Source organism: Colossoma macropomum, unplaced genomic scaffold (assembly GCF_904425465.1).
Source record: "Colossoma macropomum unplaced genomic scaffold, Colossoma_macropomum, whole genome shotgun sequence".
NCBI lineage: Eukaryota > Metazoa > Chordata > Actinopteri > Characiformes > Serrasalmidae > Colossoma > Colossoma macropomum.
The window spans coordinates 34,619,872-34,638,607 of record NW_023494785.1 but is presented as its reverse complement, the minus strand read 5'-3'; the positions used below and the strand labels follow the sequence as shown (position 1 = coordinate 34,638,607).

Below are 18,736 nucleotides of genomic sequence, written 5' to 3'. Positions count from 1 at the left end.
ACACTACATGACCAAAGGCATCCAGCCTCTCCTTCTAATTAGTGAAGAATTACTTAGTGGATGCTTTAAGGTGCACATACTGCTGACACAGGCATTCAATTGCATGCACAGACTGTATAATCTTTATAGAAAAGTACTGCCTAGAGCAGCAACACCTAAGGTCACCATGCCCAATGCCGAGATTTGGCTAGAGGAGCATAAAGCCCCCCCCCAGCACTGGGCTGTGGAGGAGTAAAAATTTGTTCTGTTGAGTGACAGAGCACCATCCAGTACCTCTGAGATGAGTTGAGTCTGTAATCCAGAACTAATCAACTAATAAAGAACATCAGTACCTGACCTCACTAATGTTCATGTGGCTGAATTCAGTCAGATTCTCACAGAAACATCTCCTAGAAGAGTAGAAGGTATTACTGCAGCAAAGGGGAGGGGGGGGACTCCCTCTTACTACCCTTGATTTCAAAGGAAACATATGCAGAACAGGTGTCTTCGGAAAGAACTTCGTAAACACTCATATGCCAGAAAGCAAAAGTCTATTTACTCCAGTTAAGCAATAGGTACAGCAATTCTTTGGACTGAAACATAGCATGATATCAGTTTAACAGCATCCTGGTAACAAGTAGACTGCAAACCTTTGGTGGATCTTTTTATTGTAATCCTCAATTTCCATCTCATGCTCTTTATTTTCGTCATACAGATGTAGGAGCTCCTGTCGTTTCTTATTGAAGACCTCCTCACTCTCAAAAAGCTTTGGTTCGCCTTCATGCCTCTGACAAATGATAAGCGATACAGTCATGGTTTTGTACATGCATTCATCTATACTCATCCTAAAGCAGTATATCTGTATATTTGATACAAGCAATTTTGATTCTGTTTTTGAATGTAAAAAAACCCAAAAGAACAGTGCACAATTTGTTTAAAATTAGTCCATTTTTTAAATTACTATACATACCCAGAAAAAAGGTACTAAATTGTCACTGAGGTGGTACCCTCAAAGGTATATCTTCAGTACCTTGGGTTACAGAACATAATTTCTTTTTTTTCTACTGCAAATATGTATAGTGCTGCTTGGAAGTTTGTGAAACCTCTATCGTTTTGTGAATTTCTACATAAATGTGACCTGAAGTATGATCAGGTCATAATTTAACTTGTAGCAATAGATAAAAAGAACCCAATTAAACAAATAACACAAAAAGTATATAGTTGTTCATTTATTTTTTGAACTAAGTAATCTAACATTAAATGTCTTTGTTGGCAACAGTATGTAAACTGCTTTCATTGACTGGTGTGACCTCCTTGAGCAGCAATGACCAAACAGTTCCTATAACTATTGATCAGCATGCACACTGACTTGGAAGAATCTTGGCCCATTCCTCCTGACAGAACTGCTTCAATTCTATTATGTTGCTGGGCTTTCTTGCATATACATCATACCATTCTGTGTGAACGTTTCTATTTGAATAAGGTCTGGACTTTGACTGAGCCATTCCAAAACGCAACATTTCTTCTGCTTTAAACATTCTTGTTAGACTAACTGGTGTTTTTAGGGTTGCTGTCTTTCTGCAGGACCCACCTTCTGTTTAGGTTTAGTTCACTATGTTAGAATGCCCTAACATTCTCCTGTAGAATTTCTTGATGCACTCCAGACTCCAAATGCAGCAAAACCGCCCCAAACCGTGATACTACCACCACCATGCATCACAATTTGGATGAGGTTCTTATGCTGGGATGCAGTGCTTGGTTTTGCAAAATACAACATCTCTCATTTAAGCCACAAAGATACATTTTTGCCTTATCCATCCTCATAACATTATTTCAGTAGTCTTCTGGCTCATCAAGGTTTTAGAAAACTTTAAACACGCAGAAATGTTCTTCATAGAGAGTAGTGGCTTTCCTCATGCTATAATTCCATAAATACTGTTTAGTGTTTACCTGATCATGGACTCATAAACACGGACATTCACCAGCATTTTTGTCAGATGACTACTCCAGGGAAGGGTAACAATGGTGTGAATTTCCTACATTTGTACACTACCTGCCTGACAGTGGATCAGTGAAGTCCAAACTCATCAGAAATACTTTTGGAACCTCTTCCAGCCTAATGAACAGTGGCAAATAGGTCCTCAGAAATCACATTTGACTGAGACATAGCATGCCAGTGCACATCATATATTGTCAGTACAAATGCATGTGTTATAGACTTTGATGGTGAAGACTCAGGCTGATGTTTTTTAGATATGGTAATTATCACCTATACCAAACTGATAATTCTAGCGGTTCACATACTTTTGCTAACCAAAGTTGGATCACTTTGTTCAAAAAAGGATAAAAAAAACTATGAAATTTGTTATTGTTATTTATTTTATTGGGTTCTCTTAATCTATTGTTATGATTTAAATGATGATCTGATCATATTTTAGGTCACATTTATGAAGAAATGTACAAAATGATAAAGGGTTCACAAACTTTCAAGCAACGCTGTATATCTTTTTACATTGCATTTACTCATATGTCTTGTCTTGGCTCCTTGCTTTTTAATTTATTTTAAAACATCAACTGAAAAGGTACAAATATGTGAATGTAGTGTACCTTTAAACCTCATGTATAATACAGAACAGGACCTTAAGACCACTGTTGCATCTTTGAGGGAACATTTATTTTGTTTCTATCTTGGTGAACAAAAATGTACCTACACTGTAACCTTTTATCTGACAGTATATGGCCAAAGAAACACAGTGTTAATGAAGCTACAACCCCTGCAGTTTTTTCCCAATGTACAGTTTTTATTCATGAGCTGATACTAAAATCCATTCATGCACAAACAAATATGTTTTATTAACAGTACATATATTATTTGTAAAGGGTCATGTAATCTAGGCCATGAAAAAGCATACTGCTTGGAAGTCTTATGATGTTTGGGAATATGTACATAATAGAGGATATGCATTCAAGTTGTTTATGACATCAAGCTTTAACTCAGTGCTAGCAGATTATCTTAAACAAAAAGGTACTAGACAGGTATAAGACAGGTACATTTTTGTTCATTAAGGTCTAAACAATTTAAATGTAACCTGAAAAGTAGTACAATGTTTTAAATGTGCACCTTACATTATTTTAAAAGTACACTAAATTCGGTTTCCCGGGAAAGGGGTATATTTGAGTCTTTTCAGAACATTTTTAAATTGTACAATAAAATAAAATACCTGGAGTCAAGATAGGGTGTATGGGATCAATGCAACTTAAAAAAATATAACTGAAATGGAATATGGTACAACTATGTTCCCTAACTAAAGGCAGTGAACATGTACCTTTGAGAGTACCACCCCAGTGACTTGAGGGATACCACCCCAGTGACAGTTTAGTACCTTTTCTGAGAGGTAACTTATGTCACACTACCTGCTTTAACAGCTATTTGTGACAGCATATAGAGTTACACAAAGTGTGGCACGTACTCCCTTTCAAAGTTTAGAAAAAATGAGTGTACTGTTAGAACAAAATGGTGGTATTGTGATTATGAATACTATGGACTGGTGATCAAAAGAAATCATGGGCCTTTCCTGCCCTCCAGAGGACATGTGTAACGATGCTTTTAACATGCTTCCCAATCACATATTACCCTTCAGTTACTAACTCTAAAATAACCACCAATAACACCAGTACGTGTTTTTGTGTAATTAGCATTAAATACTTGTAGGAAAATACTTACAGTTGTATGGATCTCTTTCTGAAGATGTATAATTCCACTCTGTTTCTCCTGCAATGCTCTGTCTTGATCTTCCATCTTTGCTCTTAGTTCCATAACCTAGATCAAATTAGTTTGTAAAGGGGAATTTCACTGATCTTTTAAAATTTCAGCATGATTAATTTGTTAATATGTACACAAAGTCATTCAGAGTGTTTTGAGAATTGTAGAGAAACTTACCGAGTCAGAAATGTTCACAATGGGGGTGATAGGAACCAGATACCCCAAAGTATTGAATGTCTTTAAAAGACATAGAAAGTTACTACATGAAAAGGTTATGGAGATGCTGCCTACTGGCTGAGACATTGTTTTATGATAGTTTTGAGATAAGGGTTTGGCCTAAATTTTTCATGAATATACATGTTGGATGGAGAGGTACATGCAGAGCATGCAGAAAAGTTTTAAAATTATTTTTACAATTACATATAACTCAGAAGACATGTGGAAGCTCACTGGTCTTTTTGGATAGTAAACAAAATGGCTATATCTGCATTGTAGACATTATGGCCTCTGTTTCGTATCAGGTCAGTGTAGGTCCATGTACCTTCTGTTTATTTGATTTTCATTTTAAAATCCAGTACTGAAAAACGACAATATGAGTAAATTCTCGTTTTTGATTCTGGTATTGTCAGTTGAAAATAAGAAACAGCTTCATTTATAGTTTTGTAGACGAATCAAAAATACAAATAATAAACAAACAGCAATGGAATAAGGGGTCGATTTTACTGTTTTAAATTAAGCAAAAATAAAGGTGCAGAGTGCACACATGCTCGCAGGAGCTCAGAAATCAAGCGGTCACGGTTAAAAAGTGATGAGGACAGGAAAGATTGAGCATTAGTGTTGAGAAGGTCAGCTTAGATCTGAATTAGTCAAGGCTTTATAATGTTTTATATGTGTTTATTGACTTTGTTTTATTAGCAAAAACACGACTCCTGCCATGTGCGCTGTCCTATCTTCACAGTGTTCTTATAACAGTGTGGCGGTGTCGCTGCCTCCGGTTTGGGGAGGAAAGGAGCTTTATAGAGGTGCGTTAGAGCTGCGCCGGGGCTCTCTGTGCACAGGACTGTTTTTTACGATGGCCTGAATCACATGCCTGGGTGTGTGTTTTGTTAGTTGGGTTAAGTGTTTACCATGAAGCTGAGGCAGTGGAGGTGACCTTCACCAACAGGCTGCCCTAGTGTGTCTTTTCTGCTGGTGTCAATAAAGAGCACTTCTCATAGCAGAATGACAGTCTCTCCTGAGTCTCCTTCTTCACCAAGAGGCTACAGTACTGGTCATGATAACAAAGACAGAATGTAATCTAGCATCCATATGCCCGTATGATGCGCGTGCACGCATAGCGGAGTTCAGCGCAACACCGACAGAAAACTAAACTTCTTGGAACTTAAGCGCATCTGCAGCTGATCTGGGGAGCAGGAAGCCCCCGTCAAATGGTGGGAGTTCAGTCTGTTCTCCATATCATTTCTTTCACATATAGTTTGTGCAAGTCAAATATACAAACGCTTCTACAAAGGTAATATAGCCTACCAATACACCAGATCCACAGGCCTGATTTCTGTGATTTCTGAGATACCTACAGAAACGAGAATCGACCCATTTGCAGTTTTTCAATACTGGTTTTTAAAATGAAAATCAAATGAACAGAAGGTACACGGACCAGTGTACCTTGGGTCATTTGATTTTCATTTCAAAAACCAATATTGAAACACTGGAAAATGGACTGATTCTCGTTTTTGGGTCCTGCAATCGCCAGTGGAAAAATCAAGAAATGGCTTTATTTTATAGTTTCATAAACTAAGCATAAAATCAAATAACAAACAAAACAAAATTTCATCATTTCAACCTAAATAAACAAACAGAGAGCATGTATGGTCGTAGAAGTAAAGAAAAAAGGTCTATTGAGACAATATGGGGAAGGGGCTCCCATACTGGATTCCCGCCATTTAATGGCAAAAAAAAGAAACACTGTAATGTGACATGGTCAGAGGTGAACTTGGTTACAGCAAGTGTGTTACTGCTCCAGACTTCAGAATTAAAACTGAAAGCTGTAGGCTATACTGTGTTTAAAGTGTTCTCTTTACACTTCTCATTATGGTTGAAAGGTATTCAATCCCCCAGAGTGCTGTGCGGACAACCAATGTCTTTAGTTCGTCATATTAAATTAAACCATCACTGTGAGTCTCTTTGTTTGGCTTTAGGTCTTGTTGTGCTGTTTGCTGTGAAAGATTGACTGTTATTTACACATAGAAATAACCAAAATTGCAAGTGTAATGTGTAGCATCCCGATGCCTGCACGCAAGCAAAGGGAAGTTGGAACTCCCCACAGCACTGGCATAAATAACTTGAACTTCAGCGCATCAGCAACTGATCTAAACTGGTGTTGTAGCAAGCACTAATGACCCCTGTTAAATGCTGGGAGTCCAGTACGGGAGACCTTTCCCCATATAGTTTCTTTTTTCTTGCAGACATGGCAAAGCTATGCATGTCAAATACACAAATACCAACACTAAATAATATAGCCTACCAATATACCAGAACAACAGGCCTGTATTGTGTGCTTCTGTGACTATATGTGCACTCTGCACATTTATTTCCTGTTGTAGTGACAGGACATTTTATATCGGAATAAATAAAATCCAACATTTTATTCCACTGTTGTTTGTTTGTTTTTTGATTTCATGATGATGAGTTTGTAAAACTATAAAACAAAGCAATTTCTTGATTCTTCCACTGACAATAACCAAAAATGAGACTCCACCTATTTTGCCATATTTTCAATACTGTTTTTTTTTTTTTTTAAATGAAAATTGAATGACCAAAGGCATACAGACCCTATTACCATCACTGTGAAGAATTCTGAGGCGGCAAGTCTGTCTACAATGCAACATTTCACATCAAACCATTCTGAATGACTTTGTATACATCTGAGTGATTAAATTATGCAGAAAGTTTTAAAAACCTATGGAATTACATTTTTATGTTAACTAATGCTTGGGAGAAGCCAGGATGCTTATTGGCTGTTCCTGGGTCACAGAAGCCACAGCTTTGGTAAATATTTATGTAGAATTGAACTACCTTATCTTTTACTAAATAAAAGGAGGACATTCAAGGCAAGTCTTTTAAGGGTATACTAATACATTTTCGAGTATGATATTTCAGTAGTATGCAGTCAGACCTCCTGTCAACCATGTCATTAGTGAGATGGTACTTAGCATAACTCACAGTATCATTTATTTTGGTGTCTTGTGCTTCTAGAAGGGGGATCTGCAGAAGCATGACATCAAGTTGGTTATTGTTTAATGCAACCTTCTCTTCAGTGTCACGAACTTTGGTGCAGCAACAATCCCAGTAAGACTTCAGCTGCTGGAGGTTAGTGCTGAAAGCAGAAAAGGACAGTTGTTGTTTTCATGTACTGTTTATTTCTTATCTCACATACAATTAATGTTGTCACTAAATCACCTAGCCATGTAATCTACCTTTACAAACATTTGTAAAAGAATGGGTCTTTCTAAAGAGCTCACTGCATTTGAGCATGGTACTGTAGCAACAAGTCAGTTCATGAAACTTCCTCCCTCCCTAGATATTTCATGATCAATTGTGAGTGGTATTATTGAAAACTGCAAGCATTTAGGAACCACAATAACTCTAAAGTGGCAGGCCACATAAAAAGTTACAAAGTGAAGTTGGCAAGTGATAAGTGCATACTGCATAAGCCGCAAAAGGTCCGAACTATCTCTGGCATTAACATCAGCACAAAAACTGCCGGGAGCTTCATGGCATGGGTTTCCATGGCTGAGCAGCTGGATGCAAGCCCTACATCACCAAGCACAATGCCAAGCGTCAGACGGAGTGATGTAAAGCACGCTGCCACTGGACTCTGGGGCAAACGTATTCTGTGGTGTAACTAATCACGCTTCTCTATCTGGCAGTCTAATGGACGAGTCTGGATTTGGCGAATGCCAGGAGAACATTACCTGCCTGGCAGCATTGTGCTGACTGTAAGGTTTGGTGGAGGAAGGATAATGTTATGGGGTTGTTTTTCAGGGGGTGGCCTAGGCTTCTTAGTTCCACTGAAGGGAAATCTTAATGCTTCAACATACCAAGACATTTTGAACAATTGTATGCTTACAACTTTGTGGGAACAGTTTGCGGAAGGCCCTTTTCTGTTGCAGCATGACTGAGCCCCAGTGCGCAAAGTAAGGTCCATAAAGGCATGGTTGGGTCAATTGGGTGTGAAAGAACACCAACATCAATGTCTGACCTCATAAATGCTGTTCTGGACGAATGGGCAAAAATTCCCACAGACACAGGCAACTCTATATTAATACCTATGGATTCAGAATGGGATGTCATAAAAGCTCCTGTAGGTGTAATGTGTAAGTGTCCCAACACTTTTGTCCAACTAGTGTATATCGTATGTGAGACTGAATTATTAAATATAATCAATAATTTAATAATCAATTGTTTCAGTATTTAATGTGTCCACACTTTGCCTTTATTAAAGCTTCCATTCTTTATGAAAGACTTGCTTTCAGTTTTTCAAAGAAACCTGCAGGGATATTTCTCCACACCTCCAAAGTTCAAGAAGTTGGTTGCATTTCCTAATATCTCAAACACTCTCTCAAACACTCTATTTCTACTTCAGACACATTCAGTGATATTGAGATATGGGCTCTGGAGTTGCCGGTCCATTATTCTGAGACAGTCAGGCAGCTTTTTGTTTGATTTGCAAAGTTTCTTCTTTTGTGTTTATTTCCTTTTTCTCAGTAACAGCTTCTTGACAGTTATACATCTTTTCAGACCACAGCAACCTGCTGAGTTCTCTTTTCACAGTGGAAGGATGGACAGACACATGAGAGTGGCATTTGATTTTTTCCTATCTCTCAAAGATGAAAGCTTTAAATGCTGTTTATCTGATGTTGACAGTTTTGGTGTTCTACTCTTCGTTGAGCTCCATTTTCCCCATTAGTTTTAAGCAATTTACAAAATGTACTTAGTGGCTGTTTTGACTAGAAATTAAATAAATGAAGGGTTGTCTCTGACCTTTGCACAATATTGTGCAGCAGCAGAATTACTTGCAATGCAGTGATAGCTTGGTAGTCTTTGGTTAAATAAACTCATCTAATCTAAACATCTTCTGTTTGTTAAGAGTTAAGTGGATGTGTAATAGCCACAATAGGTGAATAAAATCTTTCTATATTGTACAGTATCCACCTATGATAAGAACTATGAAAAGCAGATGATTATGATATTCATCAAGTAAATTTTGGAGCTAGTTTTATTGTGCTGATTAAACAAGTTCACGTACAAGTAAGACGATGCGAAGAGCAAAGTAACAGCTTGACAGGTTTTCTATATACTGCCACTGTTTTATTAGTTATGGCATTACAAAAGCACATAGGAGCTATTCCCATGTTGCTATCTCAAATTGATGCAGCTGTAACAAACTTCCAAGGAGAAGCTCCAAATAGGGTTTGGATCCGAGAGTGTCTTTCGAGCCTGGCATTTTAGTGACCCCCACTGCCACGTTTGCTGTAATACAAGTATTGTACATTCATACTGAGATAGAATGAAATGGTTAAAGTATTAAGACAATGGTAAAAAATAAGAATATGATGTTATTTTTGCACTCTAATCAGTTCTGCAATTTCTTATATTTTCTTAAAATAATTATGTTCAGGATCTGAATAGGCGAAAGGACAACTACAAATAAAAAATTATTGTGGCACTGTTACTTTCTCTTTATATATTAGAATGATTTAAATTATAGTAGTATACAGTATATATTTTACATATACTTGCATGTAAGAAATCTAAAGTATCATATTAATATAGTCATCTGCAAATATAAGCCATAAAGATGGTCTAAGTGACTGACACATTTTACTTTTTCTCCCTGTGCACCTTTGTGCACTAGTTAAATTTTTCTAATATGAATCATCATCAGTAAATTACTGTGCCCTTGACAGCAGCTTTGTAATTTGCTGTATTTTTACAGTATTGGTACTTGATAATTTGGTGTGCAAGTTCTTTTGGTTTCATCTAGGACAGGGCTGCCCAATGTGTGGTCCACAGGACAACACTGGCCCATAAGGATGTTTGATTTGGTCCCCATGCCTCACTCAGTGAGACAATAACATATTTTCATTCTATATATAACCTAGTGAATTCTTAATTTTCTTTGTGAAAAATAGTATTTTAAATATTTTAGTGTCTAAATATAGTACAATATTATAATACATTTTTTGGAAACTTTACTTGTATGTTTCATCTTTTTGGCCCTTGGTCCATTACAAACATGACCTTTGGCACCTAAAGATAAAAAGTTTAAAAAGTCACCCCTGATCTAACAGATGGTTCCTTCAATCGATATACATATCAAGGACATTCAGAAGGCACAGTATAAACTTTTTACCTATTGATCTACCAATATATTCATGAAAATACTGAAGTAAATTGCTGTTACTGACTCACAGTTGACCTTTAAGCTGACTATGGCTGTCTTTGAGCTCCATGGTTATCAGCCCCCTTTCTTTATTTGCCAGCAGTTCCTCGCTCTCCAGCTCCAGCTTGGACTTGCTCAGTTCATGGGACAGCTTGGTTAACATCTCTCCAGCCTAAATAAAAAACACAGAAATATACATTCAATTCTACATACATATTAAAATGAATATACAGATGAGTCATACGACACTGCCTAGGTATATTAAGAGAAGCGTTTCAAGGGGGTTTAGGGCAAGATTTCTTCCTGCATTCCTGGCTCAGACATCTTGCCCCATATCAGTGTAAGATTACCTCCTACCCATCATAAAATTCTCACATCAATTTGTCATCCACATTTTACAGAATATATGATTTAGTTGTTAAATTATTTTTAGACTTTTAAGTTTTTTTTCTATATAATATTTCTATATTTCTATATAGTATAATTCTAAATAATTTAAAATGAAATTAAGGCCTCTATCCAAAATGTAAATTTTGTTCATTAATTAAATCATTATAGTGATTATATGAATTGAATACAAATGTTATATACATTTATTTAATTGTATTATTATTATTATTATTATTATTATTATTACTACATACTTCACAACAGACTAGGTCTGTTTTCCTCTCAAAAACAAATGTACTTTTCAAAACCTCTGTATAATCATAATTTTTACAATACTTTTTTCTTTTTTTTTCTACAAGAAATGCATAAATCACTAATATCCATTGACAGCAAATGAGATCAACTGACCTCAAAAAATTTCCAGGGGAATAAATCACAGAAATGCAGATCAAATTTCAGAATTAGACAATAGCCACCCAGCAATTATTATACATATTAGATTTGGCACTTTAATTTGGTAAGGAGAGAAAACAAGAGGGGAGGCATCTTACGCTGGAGGCTTTTTCTCTCAAGTCACCCCATATCCACTATATGGCCAAAAGTATGTGAACACCTGACCATCACACCAACATGAGCTTGCTATAACAGCCTCCACTCTTCTGGTAAGGCTTTCCACAAGATTTTGGAATGTATCTGTGGGAATTTGTGCCCATTCAGTCAAAATTTGCATTTGTGCGCTTATGCTGGATGAGAAGGCCTGGTTCACAATTGATGCTCCAATTCATCCCAAAGATGTTCAGTGATGAGGTGGTCAGAGCTCTGTGCCACTGGAGGTCCTCCACACCAAACTCATCAAGCCATGTCTTAATGCACCTTGCTTTGTGCACAGCAGCTGGAATAGGAAAGGGATTTCTCCAAACTATAGCCATGAAGCTGGAATCATATAATTGTCTAAAATCTCTTTGTATGCTGTAGCACTAACAAAACCTTCCATGAAACTAAGTAGGGCTGTACCCAAATATTTGACTATTCAGATATTTATTTGTTGTCTAGGTATACGTTTTTTTGAGATACAGATATTATTTTTTTAGCTAAATGTAGGCTTTCAATATAGGGAAACCACAAATGTAGCTTTATTTTTAATTTGCTGAAAACAACATCTAAACTAGTGAGAAGAAACATAGCCTTTCCAGTGCTAACAGCTAAAATATATACCTCTGCCCTACTCCGGAAAACCCATCACTCCACCTGTATTTAGTCTTTGTATGAATGAACCTAAAATAACCCAACATAAATATTTCTTCTTTTAAAAAAAATAAAATAAAAAAACTACTTACAACGCAGCACAATGATGTGACAATACATTTTTTTCAGCACGTTCTTGTACTATACGTATAACTTTTACAGCACTGTTAAAATGTGGAAAATATACTATCTCTGCTCAGGTGCCTGACATTCTGTGTACTCACAGCAGTGAACGTCACACTAACGCAGTGCTAGACAGCATGTGTTCCCAGGGTGGTTGCAAACAGTGCCCCACTGTACTGGACCCATACTGTGATGTATGCCCTTGGCATATTTTTATTTTTACTTATTTACTTTTTGTAGAGTAATTACCTGTGCCTCACCACAAGCATTTCAATGCATAAATGTCCTGACATGTTGTGCAACTGACAAGTAAACTTGAAACTTGAACTCGAAACTTGAGCTCACACAGTGAGAAAATATAAATGCTATATAGAAAAAAAAAGATGCATCGAGATGCATCGATAATCGTTTTATAATCGCATCGCAGCCCTCTGAATCGTAATCGAATCGTGAGGTGCCTAGAGATTCCCACCCCTATTAATGAGGTACTTCGTGTCTAATATACTAACCTGTATGAAACCTCATATACCTCTAGAACAACCCTCTGAAAAAGGTTCTATGCACATTATTATGAGCAGATAGAATCTTTCAGGTCTACAAGCAGGACCTTTACAGGCTGTATTTTGAGTTTTTTCCTTTTTTGGCTTCTACTATCATTACAAATGGTTCTATATGACCCTTTCTTTAAAGAATGTATTGATTTTAAGTTTTCCAAAGTAAACAGTGAGAGCAATAAACAACAAAGCCTGAGTGTTCTCACCTCAGCCTCTGCTGATTTGATCTGCTTCATGATTTCACTCTCCAGCTGCAGCTTCTCCTTCATGAGCGGGCCGTGTTTCTTCACAAAATCAATGTCCTCGACCAGCCGACGATTCTGCGCCTCTGTGTGGCTCAGGCTGTTTCTCATCAAATGCAGCAGGTCTTTCTTCACTTTAAGATGCCACTTTAGTTCATTAATATCTCTGATGCAGGCCTCGTATTCTATGAAGCAGCAACAGAAACAGGCAAAAATACTACAGCAAGAGTAAATAAACATATACCTGTACTAATAAACCTCTTGTTGTTTATTAGACAGATCATTACAGACCAGGGGGGAAAAGCCACCCCCTCCCTCAAATCTAGTCTGTACCCATTTATTTAATGGCTATGCACTTAGTATTTGCAAAGTTTTTTTCCCAGAAAAAAAACTGGGGTCAGTTAATTGAAATACATGTTTACATTAAGAGAGGGTTAGAGAAAGTAACACTTTGGGGTTTGAGAGGATTTTTTTTTTCTTTCGAAGTGAAAATGTAAAGTTACACTATAACTGTTTGGCCAAAACAAGGGCCAGATTGGTCCCATTAGCACTCCAAAAATCTAACTTTACTTTTCCCATCTATATATACACTGAGTTGTTTACTGGATTTTTTTTTTTTACTTTTTAGCTATCTAAATGAAAAAAAAAAATGAAAACTGTTTATCTTGGTTACTAACATTGATAATTTAAATATTAACCTTTTTTGCTCACCATGTAAAGCCTGCTGATAAAAAAATCTAAATATGGAACCAACTTTACTGCTCAAAAAACATAGCTCTTTTCTCATATTGCGGTAATGTTATCTTAGCTTTTTCCAAAAAAAAAGAAAATAATAATAATAACAATAATGCTGTATCGGTAGGTTGGCTGAATAATTACAATAAACTGGTGTTGTGCTGTATTTGTGGATCTACACAATTCACGTGAACTGATGCTTCAGCTTGCTGTGGTGGACATTCCTATGTTATTTTATTTATGGAATTGAAGGAACCATATCGTACATATCTGAGGCAGTTTCTTATTAGTTTTGATGTACCACATGAGCTTGCAATGAAAATAAAATATAGACGTGCATTTTATGCTTTTAGAATTTTCAAGGCATCAGTCATTCAAACAAATTAGAAATTTAGCTCACTAGCAAGCTAGCTATCTTAGCAAGTAACATATGAGGTTCGTTTGGTTAAACTCTGGCTTTTGGCTCAACAGTGTAAATTTAATCCAATCAATCGTCGTCTTTTCAAATCCTCACAGTCAACAGGTTTGTATAAACCGGATAATTATTATTATGTTAAACCTCATTGATTCAGAGGAGATAGAGAGACCAATTCCTTCTCCTCTCTAACTTTTTATGTTTTGCTTGGAGTTTGTGTGGAAGACCAATGTACTTCGGCCTCATTGGCTAAATGCGATGTGGCAACCATACTCATTTGAATAAGGTTGAGATCTGTTGACCTTTTGCTGTGTTCATGACCAAGTGGGAACTGAGAAGTTTCCAACTGTCAAGTATGACTAATCCATTTGAATGTTCTTCAAACTCACCCCACTGGGAAAGTTTTGTGAGTTGCTGGTATGTGATGTCATCTCAACATGGTGTCACCCACAGACAAAGAAGTAATAACATGTTTTAAGCTTTATAAACAGGCCTTTGTTTATTTTGTGAGTGATATGCTACTTGTCTAATGTTACAGTGTTAATAAGCACAAGGGGATATGCGGATAACTGTAAGGTTACAACCATCTGTGCAAGATTATTTATCAAACAGCATGCTTTCATGTCACTTTTAGACACTGCATTAATAGTCTATAAAAGTAGGCAGGTCAGAGTTGAAAAATTCCCAGGTCCCAGAGTTCCCATCTGTCTTTAATGTGGCATTAAAGCTGATACTTCACATGATCTGACTAACTTGCAATTGGTGGTTATAATTCTCCATTCAAAATCATTCACAGCTACCTATTTGTACTGCAGCAGGGAACTGCTGCTGCTTCCATAGACAGAGATTGTCCTGCTTTCTCCTCAGTGTCTGCCCCTTTAGCTTTTCTTTTTGCAGTGCCTCTTTGGCCTCTTGCCTGTCTGATTCCAGATGCTCCATAAGAAACAAGACCTCCTGCAAGACACCATCCATCCCTTTCCAGAAATGGTCTAAACAATAACCATGTAGAACAAAGACAGAGTGATTTCTTTGAACTGCTGAATTGTTAGTTCATACAGTTTGTAATTCATAAAAGGGCAGAATGACAGAATGGCACTAAGATGCAGTAGGGAAAAATAAACATACCATAATTACTCTGAAGACAAAGGCCCATGCCTTCAATACACAGTTCAATCGGTGTTACAGGGATTTTAGAATCTACAGAATGAACCCTAGCAAATGTAAATGAAAGCATAAAAAATAAACAAACAAACAATGATATGATGGACTAGCTTTGAGACTGATAGAAAGGTGCATACCTCCAAATGTTGCCATTTTGATTTTTGCCCTGAGAATGATCATGCCGATTATAAGTTCCCTAAAACAGAAGATTAAGACTGTCCTTCAAAAGCATTCACTTCCGCTTATATGCAAACTTGAGTCACTTTTAGTGATAAAAATGCATCACTGAGGGTTCCACCATTCATACCTCCTTCTCTGAGAACAGTGTTAAACAAGGCAGAAATACATATACCTTTCAGCCAGATTGAATCAGCATCTTATGACAGATGCCTCTCACTAAGCTCTCTTTAGACAGTTCTCAAAAACTGTTAAACCTAAATTTTATATTTTATATTTATATTTATATTTGGTTACATTTTAACTACATTACAAGTGGAACAGCCACACATTTCATTAAGCTTGTTAAATGTTGACATCCTGAAAGAAGAATATGTCTTTGGCTGTTCAATATAGACTTTTTTAAAGGTTAGAGTGAATCACAGTACACCACAGTACACAGTTCAAGGTACAAAATATCTGTAAATATGAACCTAAGTGTACTGTAAAGCATTTAATTTAAAATGTGACTGATTTATTGCAGCTCATTTCCCCAAATTTGATTATGTATAATTATTTTAGGCATTTATTTTGTACTACATTAAAAATCCAAGTGCCAAATTTAACATACAATGAGATCTGAATGTTCACTCACTCCATCTGGTCACTCTATTCCATTCCATTTCGAATTACATTTGTTTTTTACATTGCAAATGTAAACAAAAAGTAACAGATTAACGTTGTGTAAGGTCGAAACCAACAATGCAATACTATGCTTTAAAATGTACTATTTATGATTGAAGCACTTCACTTAACATGAACATCTAAAAGTAGGACATCACGCTTAAACACACAGAAAGCAATATATATATAGTTGTAACAACAGCATGATGCACTGTGATTGTGTGCTATGTCTGGCTAGATTTGCTGCAAGAGTGAATTGGATTCATTCTTTGCTTTTCCTCCAATATGCAATCCAGCATTTTTGGTCCAACACAACACTCATCAGTACCAATAAACCATCTCTAGCTGAAACCTTCACTTTGACCAATTGTGTTCTTGCACACAACTGCATCTGCAACGCTCAATGAAGTTGCCCATCAAAGACGCAGGAGTCTGACTGTGAAACAAGACTAGACAAACCTAGATGAATGCAGGCTGTGAGGAACATTGTCTATAACTGCTTTTATAGCAGCAAGTCATTTCATACCATGTTCTGTGATTAAATAGTAGATCACTTCAACATTATTCAGTTGTTATGCAGAAGTTTAAGGTCCCCTGGTCAAATTACATGTTTTGTTTTTAAGTGAAAATAAGCTAACACATCCTCTACATAGAACACAATTCTGCACATTTTAATGCACAATTACTGTTTACTTGCTGAAAAAAAAAATATTGGGAAACAAATAAAATATAAAACGTATTCTGTGAAGAATTATGGTACATTTTAAATTTGACTTTTCCCAACATGATTTTTCCCAAAACTTAGCAAAGTGACTGGGGGATCCAAACATTTGCATACAACTGTATATTTTTACTGCAAAGCAAACAAATGGTATAGTTGATATTGTGCAAAATTCATTGGATCACTGTACATGCACATTCCAGCAATAAGGTGTCAGTCAATTAGGGACATTGAGCTTCAAACATGACCAGCAAAACTGAACATGTTACAGACAATAACAATACTGAAGTAATAGTTTTTAAATCTCATTTTCCGTTTAAGCTAATTGATACTAATATGTCCGAAGGTTTGTGGACACTTTCCAATTTGTGAATTCATCTACATCTATGTGCTTTTCTAAGATACCTGCTGGCACCAGCTCTCCAGTTTGTTCTTTAGCTCTTGGATGTGGCACACTGCTTTCTTCACACATGGCGATGGAGTGTTTGTCAGCTCACAACTGCGACTGCAGCTGTAGACTTTCTGCAGCTCTCCCTGGTCTGAAAAATAAACCAATGAAGACAATGAGTAAGTGAGTACAAACAATGCACTCAAAATGATTACATACTACAGGAAAAGCAGGCTTGCCCTGCTAATTCAAATATCACCCATTTACAGTTCTACACACAAGTTCCATACAGCAAGTGACTTTTTATGCTTGCTTGTCATATTGACATTTTAAAAAGTCAACCTTGTCATATCCATTGATCACATGTTCACACTAGAACTTAAATAAATGAAACATGGACAAAAGTAATGTGACAGACTATAGAGGGAACCAAGCAATAGGTTTAATACTGAGGGTAATACTGTAACATGTAAACATTAAATAGACAACAGACAATCAAACAGGTTGCCAAAATCACAGTTAAAATGTACACAGTGTCTTTAAAAGGCAGAGTAAGAGGAGTGTATGAGTTCAAATGTAAAAGACTATTGGTTCGGTGTTGGAAACTGTCTTTGGGCAGCTGGTATGGAACAGGATGCTTTGGAGCCATTTGACGGGTATTTATGGGATCCCTGATGATCCTAAGCTCCAGTAACAGTCCTATACTTCCATGTAACACAAGACAACTGACATTTGTCAAAAACTGTCAACACTGAACTCAGATTTGTTACCTTGTAAGCTGTCTCCACCTTCCTTAGAGGGACGTTTTAATAGTTCAATGTCAGGCATTGCACAAGACGAATCAAAGACTAAAAGAAAAAAACATTGTTTAATTTTCAAAAACCTCAGCATTAGTATAAACTGTGGGGAGGGGGTGAAATTATGCAAGATTTTGTGGGGTAGCAGAATGGCTGTCAAAAAAAGTAGATAGCATATATTTAATGTAATATTTACCATTAAGGATGCTTTCACACCTACCTTGTTTGGTCCAGACCTTTGGACTTTACAGTTTGGACCAAACCACAACAGCAGGTGTGCCTCATACATTGGTCTGACCAAAAGAGGTGGATCAAACTGAACCATGGTTGGGTTTGTTTGCAATGTGAAAACACTTTTTTTGGATGGTTTGGACTTTCGGACCAATAACAGGAAGTTGAGGCAGGCTATCACTAGCCATTAAACAATAGAAGAAAAAAGATCCGGGAGAGAAGTAAAAATGAACCACAGTAGCACACCGGGAGAGGAGGAGACGAAATACTTAATTGTGAAAAAAAGTCAACTTGAAAAAATGCATAAAAAAGAGAGACAGAGAATTCAATTTTCTCCATTAAAATGGAAAAGGCTACCTGCCTGATGGTGACAGGATGTAGGTATGTCATGCAAAGTTCTTTAGTGTGCTAGCTAAATCACAAACCAAAACTAAACAGATCAAATGTATATAATGTAACAAAAACATGAACCTTAGTTTGACCTTGGTCCAGACTTTCAGGTGTGAAAATGCCCTAAATCTCTTTACAAGCTGAAACAAAGGGCAATTACATAAGTAAAAAATACACAGCATGCACAACGAGTTATGCCAAACAGATTCTTGAACCTTGTCCCCTAGTCAGTCTGTTTGGTTTATCGCCCAAAGATTCTACTATATCAGCTGCATATTCCGATGTCCTTGCTGTTTTGCACCCTTTTAGCTAGACATCTC

General features: G+C 36.7%; 1 protein-coding gene across 1 annotated transcript in view; it reads right to left on the bottom strand.

Annotated features, from left to right (window-relative positions):
• Window positions 1–18,736, bottom strand: part of LOC118822859 (coiled-coil domain-containing protein 178) — a 57,853-nt gene that overhangs the window by 32,910 nt on the left and 6,207 nt on the right. The window contains exons 2-11 of the mRNA XM_036592177.1: window positions 17,769–17,846; window positions 17,016–17,149; window positions 15,187–15,245; window positions 15,014–15,099; window positions 14,689–14,877; window positions 12,703–12,923; window positions 10,214–10,356; window positions 6,962–7,115; window positions 3,704–3,799; window positions 630–766 (exon numbers count right to left, since the gene is read on the bottom strand). Coding sequence (XP_036448070.1) covers window positions 630–766; window positions 3,704–3,799; window positions 6,962–7,115; window positions 10,214–10,356; window positions 12,703–12,923; window positions 14,689–14,877; window positions 15,014–15,099; window positions 15,187–15,245; window positions 17,016–17,149; window positions 17,769–17,826 — 1,277 coding nt within the window. The 5' untranslated portion in view covers window positions 17,827–17,846. The remainder of the gene's footprint in view (window positions 1–629; window positions 767–3,703; window positions 3,800–6,961; window positions 7,116–10,213; window positions 10,357–12,702; window positions 12,924–14,688; window positions 14,878–15,013; window positions 15,100–15,186; window positions 15,246–17,015; window positions 17,150–17,768; window positions 17,847–18,736) is intronic.